This window comes from Astatotilapia calliptera, chromosome 22 (genome assembly GCF_964374335.1).
Source record: "Astatotilapia calliptera chromosome 22, fAstCal68.1, whole genome shotgun sequence".
Lineage (NCBI taxonomy): Eukaryota > Metazoa > Chordata > Actinopteri > Cichliformes > Cichlidae > Astatotilapia > Astatotilapia calliptera.
In genome coordinates, this window is record NC_137442.1 from 20,296,228 (window position 1) to 20,309,622 (window position 13,395).

At 41.6% G+C, this 13,395-nt stretch overlaps 3 protein-coding genes across 3 annotated transcripts; all 3 read left to right on the forward strand.

Moving 5' to 3' along the window:
- The first annotated feature begins 2,830 nt into the window (after window positions 1-2,830).
- LOC145419224 (lactose-binding lectin l-2-like) lies at window positions 2,831-5,590 on the forward strand. Its single transcript, XM_080296119.1, has 2 exons — window positions 2,831-3,102; window positions 3,708-5,590. The coding sequence occupies exons 1-2, from the start codon at window positions 3,015-3,017 to the stop codon at window positions 4,139-4,141; spliced, it is 522 nt and encodes a 173-aa protein (XP_080152245.1). The 5' UTR covers window positions 2,831-3,014; the 3' UTR covers window positions 4,142-5,590.
- Window positions 5,591-7,167: 1,577 nt separating this feature from the next.
- On the forward strand, window positions 7,168-8,706 carry LOC113014822 (ladderlectin-like). Its single transcript, XM_080296120.1, has 2 exons — window positions 7,168-7,397; window positions 8,061-8,706. Exons 1-2 carry the CDS (start codon window positions 7,310-7,312, stop codon window positions 8,492-8,494), a joined length of 522 nt encoding a protein of 173 aa, XP_080152246.1. The 5' UTR covers window positions 7,168-7,309; the 3' UTR covers window positions 8,495-8,706.
- A 393-nt stretch (window positions 8,707-9,099) lies between these two features.
- LOC113014856 (C-type lectin mannose-binding isoform-like) lies at window positions 9,100-10,201 on the forward strand. Its single transcript, XM_080296487.1, has 2 exons — window positions 9,100-9,314; window positions 9,711-10,201. The coding sequence occupies exons 1-2, from the start codon at window positions 9,227-9,229 to the stop codon at window positions 10,199-10,201; spliced, it is 579 nt and encodes a 192-aa protein (XP_080152613.1). The 5' UTR covers window positions 9,100-9,226.
- The last annotated feature ends 3,194 nt before the right edge of the window (window positions 10,202-13,395 follow it).

A 13,395-nucleotide genomic window follows, 5' to 3' on the forward strand; every position in this document is an offset into this window, starting at 1 on the left:
TCTGCAGAAATCTGAACATCCTGTACAAAGAAGCTTCAGCAGCTCCTCATCACACTTTTAGACTTAAAGCTCCAACATGATCTTGCTCCTCTTCCTGCTCGGTCTTGCTCTGGGTGCTCCTTCTGAGACTCATTCTGATGGAAGTGAAGTGAAGCTACAACATGGTAACCGTCCCACATTCTGACTCTTCCCTCCTTTCTTGTATTTTAACTTTATGTGTGTGTGTGTGTGTTTAATTATTTTAATCAAACACTCCAAGATTTTCTGCTTGTTGTGTTTCAGCAGTCAGTGATACGAAATTCTTGGTGTTGGGTTGTAACATAGATTTTTTCCCCATGTCAGATGGGTTCTACTGTACTGTAGAGTTATGATAAAGACTGCTTATAAACACAATAAGAGCAGCTTACTTCTCTGCATGTTTTAACTTTCACAGTGTCAACTGTGCAGACATGCTTATCTGATATTCTTCAGTGTCACGGTTCACTGAGAACTTTCACGCAGGACCCTTCAACTTGAGATAAACACAGTGGTATTTATTACACATTTCACCAGGTGTGTGTACAGACAGGCAGGGAATAGTGCTATATACAAAGGTGACAGGAGTATGGGCTCCAGGGATCCAAGGTCAGGAGGAAAGGGGGAAAACACTCGCTCCTCTTCGGTCACTCACTGTTTGCTGCCAGCCACTCTCCAATCACTCATGACAAGGAATCCTCTCAGGGTAAACAGGGACGGATCCAGGCTATCCGAGCCACACAACGGGTGCGTGGGCTGAGGGTGTGAATCCACAGTGAGTTCCGCACCAGCAAGAGAGAGAGAGATAAAGAAGAACTAGAGACAATAATGCTACTGATCAGCTACCTGCTGATCCACCAGGCCGTGACATTCAGAGGGTACATCAAAGAAAGAATGTCAGTCACACAGTCAGTCAAACAGTTATTATTTGTATTTCATCAAGTTTTGACTGCTGTGTCTGAGTGTCGTTGCTGTACTAGTCAAGTTGCAGGTCTTTGACTCCAGGCAGGTGCATTTCTCAGTGAGTGAGGCAGGAACTTCAGGTGGGTAATTAGTAAGCAGACAAGACACAAAGGCGACAGAACAGAATTTACAAAAGTCATCATCAAACAAGTTTAGCCAATTTGCCACCATAGTGAAGTCACGTTGTCACAGCTAGTCTTTAAATAGACAGTACAGATAAAAGCAATGAGTTGCAGGTGTGTGAGCAAGCCTGGGAAAAGGCGCAGGTTATCTGTTCACCTCTTCATCACCTAAGATGCACGGACATCAACAGTAGCTGTTCAGTGGACATCAAAAACGTTACAAAACAACTCCTTCAGTGGACCAAAATTGGACAGCCAAAAATGACGACATCTGTTTACACAGTAGGAAAGGTCGTCCAATTAATTAGGCTGCTTTTGAAAGTTTGCAAATGAGAAAAGGGGTGATGACAAGCAGCATATTCCATTAACATTAATTATTTAGCACTGTATGCATGAGATTATCATTTGGGGCTGACCCCCCTAAAAGTTTGAACCTAAAATCGCCTCCAAAGGAAAGAACAAAGCTCTTCCTTATTAAATTTTATAGAAAAACTTAAAGAGAATGAGAGCTAATGCTTGTTAATGTAGGGAATTAGCTCGCTCTGTGTTTACTAGAGCAGATCTATTTGTCTCTTTCTGTTACTGTAACCTTTCCTGTTTGTTTAATCATTATGCTGTAAAGGCCTTTGATCATACCATAAATATACAATTATAGCAAAAACAGCCACGTTCTCCTGGAAGTCCAAAGAAAATGTTACTGCTTAAAAACTATTAAGTTCTTTGGCATTTCATGATTTTCTTTGTCTTCTGTTTTGATTTATTGTGTCCAACGGAAAGCTTTGTGTATTACTAGGAATTAGTTAATTTATTGTGTACTGCAGCTTGGTGTTGAGTCCACTAACAGAGACACAGCTTGGTAAGAAGAAAAGACATCTGACGGCTCGCTTATCTGTGCATGATGTGCTGCAGAACTATGTTCTTCTGAAGTGGCTTGAAAAACAAACTGAAGAAACATATCTTTTTTTTAATATCTTTTTTTTTTTGTTGTTATTCAGAGGTTGAATGAAAATACTATAACAGGCAGTTTTATTCAAGCTAAGCTAGCTTATAGTGATGAACTGTGCTGGGCTGCTCCACTGCAGGCTGTGGTGTTCATGGTCAATGTTAGGATATACATCAAGGGTAAAAGATATGAATTTATATTTAAAGTGATGATACTGATTAGTTCAACTCACCAAATTACCTTTTATACCAGCTTTATGGTCTCAAGGAAATTAGTTTGAGAAATATCTGTTTATATCTTGTTGAATTCAGTTGGCTAAATTCACAAAGAGCCGTGAACATTAGAAAAGTGCAGGTCAGCAGATAACAGTCGGACATAACAGGGGCAAGTGGGAATTTTATATACATATAGCCACTTTGGGTGGTTGTAGCTCAGGTGGTGGAGCAGGTGGTGATTTACTAATTGGAAGGGTCTAGTTTGATCCCTGGTTGCTCCAGTCCACGTGCTAAATATCCGTGGCCAACATAATAACCCCAAGTTGCTGCCTTATGCATCAACTGAAGTATGAGCGTGTGTAAATGTTCTGTCTTCATTTATGAGAGCAGCTCTGCTTGCCCCTTCCTGTTACAACTGTCCTCTTTCTTTAATCATTAAGCTGAAAAGGCCTTTGAACAAACCATAAATATAGAATTACATCAAAAACAGCCACGTTCTCCTGGAAGTACCAAGAAAACGTGACTGTTCAACAACTATTAACTTTTTGGCATGTGATGTTTTTTCTGGCTTATGTTTATTGTTATTGTGTACAGTGGAAAGCTTTGGTCCATGTGGCCAATGATGTCACACCAGCAGTGAAATCTCGCTCTGCTCAGCTATAAAAGAAAGCAGCTTCAACTCTGCAGAAATCTGAACATCCTGTACAAAGAAGCGTCAGCAGCTCCTCATCACACTTTGAGACTTAAAGCTCCAACATGATCTTGCTCCTCTTCCTGTTCAGTCTGGCTCTGGGTGCTCCTTCTGAGTCTCCGTCTGATGAAAATGAAGTGAAGCTCCAACTTGGTAACTGTCTCATATTCTGACTGCTCTTTTCTCTACTTTTCCCTTTATTTATGTCTTTTTTATTTCACTTCGAGAACATGTTGTGCATATTTCTGATGTCTCTATTTAAGCAGAGTCAATGATACAAAATTCTACAAAATTCCCAACATCAGATGGGTTCTACTCTTGTTAATCTCGTTAAAGTGACATTAAAGCCATAACCGCTTTAACGCGGCTAATCTCCGTTAGCAAGTTATCACGGATCGCCCCATCTGTGGGGCTGGACGACACTAATGCATTAACGAGCTAACTGTGCTGAGGCTTTGACACCTTGCACCTTCCCGCGTTGATGCGGCTATGGCGTTAAAGTCATTTTAATGAGATTAACGCTGACAGCACTAGTTTTACTATACCACAGAGTTATGATAAATACTTGCTGGTAAACACAATAAGAGCAGCTTACTTCTCTGCATGCTTTAACTTTCACAGTGTCAACTGTGCAGACATGCTTGTCTGATGTGCCGTCTCTGAAGAATCCCAAAGAAAAAAGTCTGTCACACTGACAAAAACCTGATCCCTTTCATTCCTGCTTTTTCATTAAGTTCTGACTGCTGTGTCTTCTTCAGATGACCACAGAGTTCAACTACTGCAAGAAAGCTGTCCCATGTTCTGGTACAGCTTCAATGGCCGCTGCTACAAATATGTGGCCACACACATGAGCTGGGCTGATGCAGAGCTCTACTGTGAGTCACAGCGAGCCAACCTGGTGTCTATCCACAGCCAGGAGGAAGAGGAGTTTGTTAAATCTTTGATTAAGAACTTTGACCATGCTGAGGGATGGACTTGGATTGGACTGAGTGACCTCCATAAAGAAGGCAGATGGATGTGGTCTGATGGTTGTGCAGTGAGTTTCGTCTACTGGCATGCAATACAACCAGACAACGCAGGAACAAATGAACACTGTGGTCACACTAACTATTCAAACTTAAAGAAGTGGAATGATTACCAGTGTTCTCTCAATTTAGCTTCTGTTTGTGCAACACGGATAAACTGCCCTTAGAAACTGAAAAATACTTTTAATCTGCACTATTTGGGTTGGAACGATGCAGAACTGTGTTCTGGTTCCTTCAGTTAATGAGCAACTCAGTCTGATAGACAGATGAACGTGTATTACTGGGAATGAGTTAATTTGTTGTGTACTGCAGCCTGGTGTTGAGTCCACTGACAGAGACACTTTATAAGTAACAAGAAAATAAGACATCTGACGGCTCGCTTATCTGAACATGATATGCTGCTGAACTATGTTCTTCTGAAGTGTCTTGAAAAACAAACTGTAGAAACGTGTTATTTTTAGTGATGAACTGTGCTGGGCTGCTCCACTGCAGGCTGTGGTGTTCATGGTCAATGTTAGGATATACATCAAGGATAAGAGACATGAATTTATATTTAGAGTGATGAAACTGATTAGTTCAACTCACCAATTTACTTTTTATACCAGCTTTAGGCTCTCAAGGAAATTAGTTTGTAAAGCATCTGCTCATATCTTGTTGAATTCAGACCTTCTCTGCAGGTCACCAAATTATCAAATCAAATCAAATCACTTTTATTGTCACATCACATGTGCAGGTACATTGGTACAGCACATGTGAGTGAAATTCTTGTGTGCGAGCTTCACAAGCAACAGAGTTGTGCAAAATACAATAATGTAAACAAGCAAAATACAAGAATGGCTACATCTGAAACTAATAAATATATGTACAATATATAATAGTATATGCATTTCTGGATGTGTATACTAAATATTTTTCTACACGTGTGTGTGTGTGTGTGTGTGTGTGTGTGTGTGTGTGTGTACACATATTTTACAAATTAAATAGAGTACCCTTATACTACCCTAAGTATCTGGACTTTGCTGTAGTTTTATTGTATCATAAAGGTCCTTCATTGGCAAAGTGGAACATTTAGATCAGATCTTAAAACGTGAGCTCTTCACTCCTTTTTTGTTACAGAAGGCCAACGTAGAGTCACTAGAAAAACATAGTCATGCGCTTTCAACTATCAGCTTTCATTGTCAGAAATGTCATTTTAAAAATCTTAAGTAAACTTTTATGGTGGGAGTTAAGATGAGAGCTGTAGAAAGCTGATGAAGCTGATGAAGAAAGCTTTAAGGCTGGACTTCACATTTTAGGATAGAAAGCGACAAACTCCCAACATGAGTGTCGGATATCTGCAGGACAGCCTAGCTGGCACAGCAGTGGTAATGATCTGCTTTAGTTTAAAAGTCTATGGTTTTGTTTAGTTTGGCTTATTTAAAAAATGTAATAGACACAAGAGCATTTAAACATTTGTACACACTGCAAATAAAGTGGCAAAGTACAAGCAAAAATTAAAGATTAAGTGTATAACTCTTACAGTTACATAGACAGTCTTTCTTTTTATTGACTCTGAACAGGCCGGCCACAATCACTTCATTTATATGTGTTCACTGCAATAAAAAGTGTGCACAGGGTTTGTTTTGGATTTGTTTACTGAGAATGATCGCACACTTCTATTTCCTCTTCCTGGTATAGTAACCTATTCTGTTAAGCATTTTGCTGATGATGTGATTTTACAATATAATAAATCAATAAATACTCATAAAAACAAACAGTGAAGTTCTCTGGAAAAGGCCAGAGCTCAACACGTGTCAATAAGTAGTTAAGTGATGTCTTTGAGTTGTGGATAATTTTACCAAAACACACTTAAATCAGTTTTGCAAAAAAAGACTAAAAGTTCAACGATGATCTCATAAATAAATAATATGTCTGTCCTGAGGCTTTTGTTAGAGATGAAGTAAGCTAACTAACACTAGGAAAGACAAGCAGTTTCATTCATATGGACTTCACTATGAGTTTAATTTCCAGCTGTTTTGCTTTTCTTTTTTGAAAAGCAGAGCTTACTTATACTGGACCCATCCTACTGTCTCTTTCTCCTGCTGAGGTCCAGTTCTAGGCTCAGCATCAGCTGGGAGCACGTGCACCTGGACCAAACCAAAACATGAAATAAGGAGGGGGGAGGCTGACTGGATATTATTGTTGTTGCCAAAAACAAAGCTACATTAATCATCCTCTCTGTTGTAGCTCAGGTCTGTTTTTTGATACTGCAATTATTCAGATTAATATTAATAAGATGTGACCAAAAATACTTTTATAAACTGCTCAATGTCATGATGCCAGAGTTTTCTAATGACATGTAGCTTTTGTGACAAGGATTTAACAGCTGGTTTGATATCATGATAAATATCACACATATCCAACAGGTGTGTATCAATCTGAATGCATGAAAACATTATTAGTGTACTTACTACTATTACTATAATTACTGCGTAGAGTAAAAAGTAAGTATTTCTGTCTCTCTCCTTTTGCATACTTGCACAGAGGCAGTCAGGCGATATTCAATATGCAATCAAATAATAAATGAGTTTATTGATATCCATTGATGTCTATATAAAGCATTGTGAGATCACAAAAAGCTTGATAAAGACTAAATGTATTCAAAATTCATGCAGTTTGTGGGGATAGGTTAAGTGACTAATCTAAATTGCCCATAAGTGTGAATGCAGGAGGGAAAGTGGTTGTCTCTCTCTCTGTGTGTTAGCCCTGTGACAGACTGGCGACCTGTCCAGGGTGTACCCCGCCTCTTGCCGTATGACAGCTGGGATAGGCTCCAGCGCCCCCCACAACCCTGAAAAGGATGAGCAGAAGCGAATGGATGGATGGATGGTATTCAAAAATCCATCTATATACCAAAGATCCGAATTATGTTATTTAATTTATTTTAAAATGTGTATTTACTTCAACTTTACTGGCTGCTATAGCAGAGTCACATATCTCTGTCTGGGTTGACTACATAGAGAGGATCCTTCTGAGAGGGAGAGTTCAATCTGTCTTTGTTTACTGGAGCAGCTCAGGAGTTTCTATTTGGTCCTTCCTGATTCACCCTGTTTGATTAATCATTATCCTGATATAGCTTTGTGGTACCATAAACATAAATTACACATCAGCTCAGTTCATTGGAATTTGATGTATTTTTCTGGCTCATTTTTAGTGTTATTGTTTAGAGTGGGGTGAAAACACCCTCTCAGGCAGCTATAAAAGAAAGCAGGACCAACTCTCTGCAGAAATCTGAACATCCTGTACAAAGAAGCTTCAGCAGCTCCTCATCACACTTTGAGACTTAAAGCTCCAACATGATCTTGCTCCTCTTCCTGCTCGGTCTGGCTCTGGGTGCTCCTTCTGAGTCTCCTTCTGATGACAATGAAGTGAAGCTACAACTTGGTAACATTTTTTTGTGCATTTTTTTTTTGCCTTTTTAATATTATTTAGCAAATAATAGATTTTAAATGCACCTTTATCATGTTTCTTGTTTTGTTTTGCTCAGGATAAATATGTGTTAGTGTAATTGGGGATACATGCATTAATTTGGTTCCACGTTTCAAACCTCCAGCAGAACCAGGCTCAGACAGGAGCAGCCATTTGCTGTGACTGGTGGAACTTTAGGCCTCATCAAAAAGAAAAGCTTCATATTAAAAGTAGATTATTGATTATCTGTGTCCTTAATCCAAAATGGCTGATTACACATTAGAGGAGGCTTAAAGCGGAAGGCTCTGCCTCCCATTCTACTTTTAATTAACCTCAAAACCACAAGTAAACCAGCAGTCTGAGAGCAAAGTACTCCATTGCTCTTAAAATAAGACGTAGCCTGAGTATTTAATACCTTGTATGTGAGGAGAAGGATTTTAAATTTTAATCTGGATTTAGCAGGGAGCTGATGCAGAGAAGCTAATATGTAATGTTTCTTTGTATTCCCTGAAGTACATACAGAAAAGCAGCCTGACACCAGGTCTCACCTTTAGGATATTAGCAGTACAGATCAGGTTTCTTCTGTCACTAAAAAACAAATCATGATCTTTTTCCTCTTCTTGTTTCTGTCTTTTTCAGATGACCGAGCAGTGAAGCTGCAGCATGGAAACTGTCCCACGTATTGGTGGAGCTTCAACGGCCGCTGCTATACGTATGTAGCTACACCGATGAGCTGGTCTGATGCAGAGTTCCACTGTTTGTCACAGGGAGCCAACCTGGTGTCCATCCACAACATGGAGGAAGAGAACTTTGTCAGATCCTTGATCAGGAACTTTGATCCTGCTCAGAGAGCCTCTTGGATTGGACTCAGTGATGTTCACAGAGAGGGCAGATGGATGTGGTCTGATGGCTCTGTGGTACGCTTTTTTAACTGGCTTACAGGCGAGCCAAACAACCTGGGAAAAAACGAACACTGTGTGCAAAACAACTTTGGTCCTGTTAAGAAGTGGAATGACGAACCATGCTCTCGTGGTTATCCCTCTGTTTGTGTAAAACGCAATGCCTGTGTTTAGAAACCAAGACGCTAATTCAACATTAGACAGTTAACCTGATGTTATGTTGGCATGTAGCGTCCCTCCACAATAAATTTAGCAATGTTAATATTAATATATCCTAATTAATGTGTTTATTAATTAAACATATTAGAAGTACAGAAGGGCAAGGCTGGAGTACTGAAATTTAAGGACTCTGTAATACTATATTAAACAGATATTTTCATCATGCATTTGTTTGTTTGTTTTTCTGGATCACTTTAAATTGATAAAATGAAAGTGTTGCACAGCAATAGGTTGTTTGGGTGACTCTGGGTGCTGAGTCCTCTTTAACGTTGAGTATTTGTTCTACATTTGTTTATTAGAGAAGGCCATAACTAGAGCTTGTGAGCTGCTGTCTTCTTGTTACAACTCTGACCTTTCATGTTTGTTTAATCATTATACTGAAAAGGCCTTTGATCATATCATGAATGCAGAATTACAGCAAATACAGTCACGTTCTTCTGAGTCTGCCAGGAGGACGTGGCTGTTCAGCAATTATTAATTTCTTTAGAATCTGATGGTGTTTACTGGCCGGTGTTAGTGATGTTTACTGTGGAGAGTTTTGTTCCATTTGGCCAATGATATCACAGTGATCGGTGAAAACTCCCTCTCAGGCAGCTATAAAAGAAAGCAGCTCCACCTCTCTGCAGAAATCCTGTACAAAGAAGCTTCAGCAGCTCTTCATCAAAGGTTGAGACTTAAAGCTCCAACATGATCTTGCTCCTCTTCTTGTTCAGTCTGGCTCTGGGTGCTCCTTCTGAGTCTCCTTCTGACGGCAGTGAAGTGAAGCTACAACATGGTAACCATCCTATATTCTGACTCTTCCTTCCCCTCCTTTATTTAACTTTATTTTTGTGGGTTTTTTTTTTATTATCTTAATCACAATTTAGTCAAATACTCCAAGATTTTCTGTTGTCTGTTTCAGCAGTCAGTGATACAAAATTCTTGGTGTTTCATTGTAACATAGATTTTTTTCCCCCCCCGTGTCAGATAAGTTCTACTATTCTGTAGAGTTATGATAAAGACCTGCTAATAAACGTAATAAGAGCAGCTTACTTCTCTGCATTTTTTTAACTTTCACCATGTCAGCTGTGCAGACGTGCTTTTCTGATATTCTTCAGAGGTTAGATCAAAGAAAAAAAATGTCAGTCACACTGACAAAAACAGTTATTTGTTTTTCATCGAGCTCTGACAGCTGTGTCTTCTTCAGATGACCACAGAGTTCAACTACTGCGTGGAAGCTGTCCCCCGTTCTGGTACAGCTTCAATGGCCGCTGCTACAAATATGTGGCCACACACATGAGCTGGGCTGATGCAGAGCTCTACTGTGTGTCACAGCGAGCCAACCTGGTGTCCATCCACAGTACAGAGGAACAGAGTTTTGTGAAAAACCTGATCCAGAACTTTGACCACGCAGAGGGACTCACCTGGATTGGACTCAGTGACAAGCATAAAGAAGGCACCTGGATGTGGTCCGATGGTTGTCCACTGCGTTTTGTCTACTGGAGTCCAGCACAACCAGATAATGAGGGAGGAAATGAACACTGTGTTCACACCAATGTAGTATCAGATAAGAAATGGAATGACTACACGTGTGCTACCAATTTACCTTATGTTTGTGCAACACGCATTACCTGTCCTAGAAGCACCGAACCTTCTGTTCCTGCTAGTACAGTGCTACAATAAAGATGTGAATGCACACTGTAATCTGTCTTTTGTGTGTCTGTGCAAAAGTCATTAAATTTCACTCACCTTGATTTTCATGAATACAGAATCATCCACTGGTAGCTCTGATGGTGGATCACAGGGAATATTTACTCATTGTTTTAATCTCACAGCCAGTGTTGGGGACTAACGGAATACATGTACCGCCGTTACACATTTAAAATACAAAATATGAGTAACTGTATTCCGCTACAGTTAACCTGCCCTTAGAAACTGAAATGTATCTTTTCGCTGCATTGTACAGAAGCAAATCGTTTTGGCCCATTAATAGATGTTTAAAACTGCTCCAAATAAAAAGGAAAAAACAATTAAACATGAAAATTCATCATCAGTGCCACCACTGTTTAACTCTGGGGTTACAGGTCCTATGAGAAAACATGCAAGCGTGTAACTGGTGTCACAGACATGCGGGTGCATGTTTCATCAGCACGCAGTTAGTATTCAATTCAACTAACCTTGATTTTCATAAATGTGGAAACAACCACTTGTCACGGCAGGGTGCGCCGGTGTGAAGAATGAGGTAGACCAACCAAAAACAAGGAGTGAGAGTCCAGGAAAACTGACAAAATCAAACTAAAGCCAATACGAGCCTCAAAAAGTTCAGGGGGCCGACCGTGCGGGCGGCAGCACAGGAGTCCAAAGTAAAACAGGTCCGGAGGCCGGCCGTGAGGAAGACTGCAGCAACAGATCAGGAGGCCGTCCACGACACCAATGACGTCTGGCGGCCGGCCTGGAAAGTGGCCGGCGATCCCGAGGTGGCGTGGCAGCCGGAGCTGGACCAGCCGGAGCTGGACCAGGCGGAGCGGAAGTGGCAGCCGGAGCTGGACCAGGCGACGGCGTAGGCGGAGCAGAAGCTGGACCAGGCGACGGCGTAGGTGCTGCAGGCAACGGAGTCGCAGGTGGTAGAGCAGGTGGTGGCTGGATGGGCTCCTCGGGCCCTCCAGCTGACAAGGCATGAAGCAGCGGGGGTGCTGCAAGGTGCCGAGGTGGCACACCCAGGCATCCAGCTACAGATGCAGGATGAGCAGTTATGGAGACCCCTGGCAAAACAGAGCTGAACAGGGGGCTGAGCCGTTACTCTGGCAGAAGAAAGATGCCGCTGACTCTCTGGGAAATTTAATGTAACATCACACAATTCATTTCCCACCAGATCGCCCCTGAAAACATTATTCATTTGTTCACCGTGTGGTTCAGAACCCAGAACAGAAATGTCCATGGCAGTCTGAGAAAAAGTGGTGTCACAGCCAAGTACTATGTGTGTGTTCCTTTCAGAGGTCTTGTCCAAATTCATATTTTCATTTTCCTTCACAAACATAAAGACAGAGTCTTTAGTCTCAGTCTTTGGTTCTTTTAACTCAGAAGCAGAAAAACACAAACTCAGATTGGCTGCCTCACCCTCACCAGAATTACATAGATTAATCTTGGACACACAGGCAGCATCTACCCCATAATATTGCCCAGAATCAGTAACAGTCTCTGCATCAGCTCTAGCGGAAGTTTCGCCATTCTTAGCAAGCAAGTTAACTGTTATGGGAAAAACCCTGTTCGAAAGTTGGACCCCCAAGGCTCTCAGTACAGTTCATTTCCTCTGAAGAAACGTCACGTTGTCTTCCTGTGACAGTCTCCACCTGTGACAGGGTTTCAGTCACCAAAGGGGCTAGTTTGACCACATGAGCTGCATGTATAACTGAACCGTTCATAGAAATATGATTAATCAGTTCATGGCTAGGTTCCTGGACATCCATTAAGTCGGCACAACTGGTTAAAGAAGACTCATTCACGTTCATTTTGCAGTCATGTGGTGGACTTGTAACCTGATCAGAGTCTGTGCTTACACATACTGCAGTTACACTTACTTCTGATGGGATGGCTGGCACTAGGTTAACGCCAAGAGTCTGAATAAACTCTTCTGTGATTGGTTTGACAGAGCCATTAGCTTTAGCAGAGACCACATTAGGCACAAACAAATCAAAAGTGACACTGTCAGAGGGGATTGAAGCCTCATTACGCTCTGACTGACAGGAATCATGCGGCTCGGCCTGGTATTTGGCAGTCTCAGGCCTGCATTCCCCAGCTAGCCCCCCACCAGAAGCTGACTTAGACAGAGACTCTGAGTCATCTATGAATGGAGGTGCAGCTAACACAGAGTCTAATAGAGCTGTGGCTGCCAGTGGTGGTGCAGACTGTGAGCTTACTATATCAGTAGCACTCCCAACCAACACCCCATCCTGAAATGATTTAGAAACAAAAGAACATGATTCCAAATTTACACAAACTGAAGGTAAAACATGATCATTAGAGACAGTATCGGAGGCCCAGATCTCAGCCTCAGCATTCACTGCGCCCTGAGGGGTGCTGGAGCTACATGGTTCAGACATGTGTCCCCCATCTTCTTCTGGGGGGCACAATTCACTTTTAGAGTTCAGAACATAAACCACATTCCCATTACTGTTCTCTTGACCTGGAACACAAAACTCAGGTGAATTGTGCTTGTTGAGTACAGGAGTGAGAGCATCACTCAGAGGTTGCTTTGAATTGTTCTCCTCTGGTTTACCTAATAATTTGGTCTTACACAATTCATAGCAAGTAGTAGAGTCACAAGATGAATGAGCTGAGGAACAGTCAAGTTGATCACCGGGTACAGACAGGGTGTCATTATTTAAGTCACACCGCTCATGACCAGAGGTTATATCACCACCCTTCACACCAAACATGAGCTCGTGATCAATACTTTCATCGTTTATTAAGAGAATGGGTGGTGTTGAGGAGCACTGGGTCGATATCGCTCCTCCAGCACATGTAGAAATTGTCTTTATCTCTGGAGTGTCTGCGAACCCTTCATGACAGTCACATTCCAGCAACTTAGGAAGACTTTGAGGCGAAAGATTTGAGGCCGGACTCCATGATTTCCGTAGTAGGTCTTTCTAAACAACTAAACACTGTACTGTCAGTTCTCAGAACACGATTCAGTCATAGTTTCCAGCCCCGGCGAATCAATGCACATCTCGCTCCTCTCTATAAAAGGATTATGAGACGCAGACACACAGTCACTCACCCCCGGGGGTAGCGCGGTGTGACGGCGGCGCTGACGCCGGTTCTTTCTGGAAGGATGGATGCTGAAGCCACCGAAGCAGAGGGTGATGTGGAAGCGATCT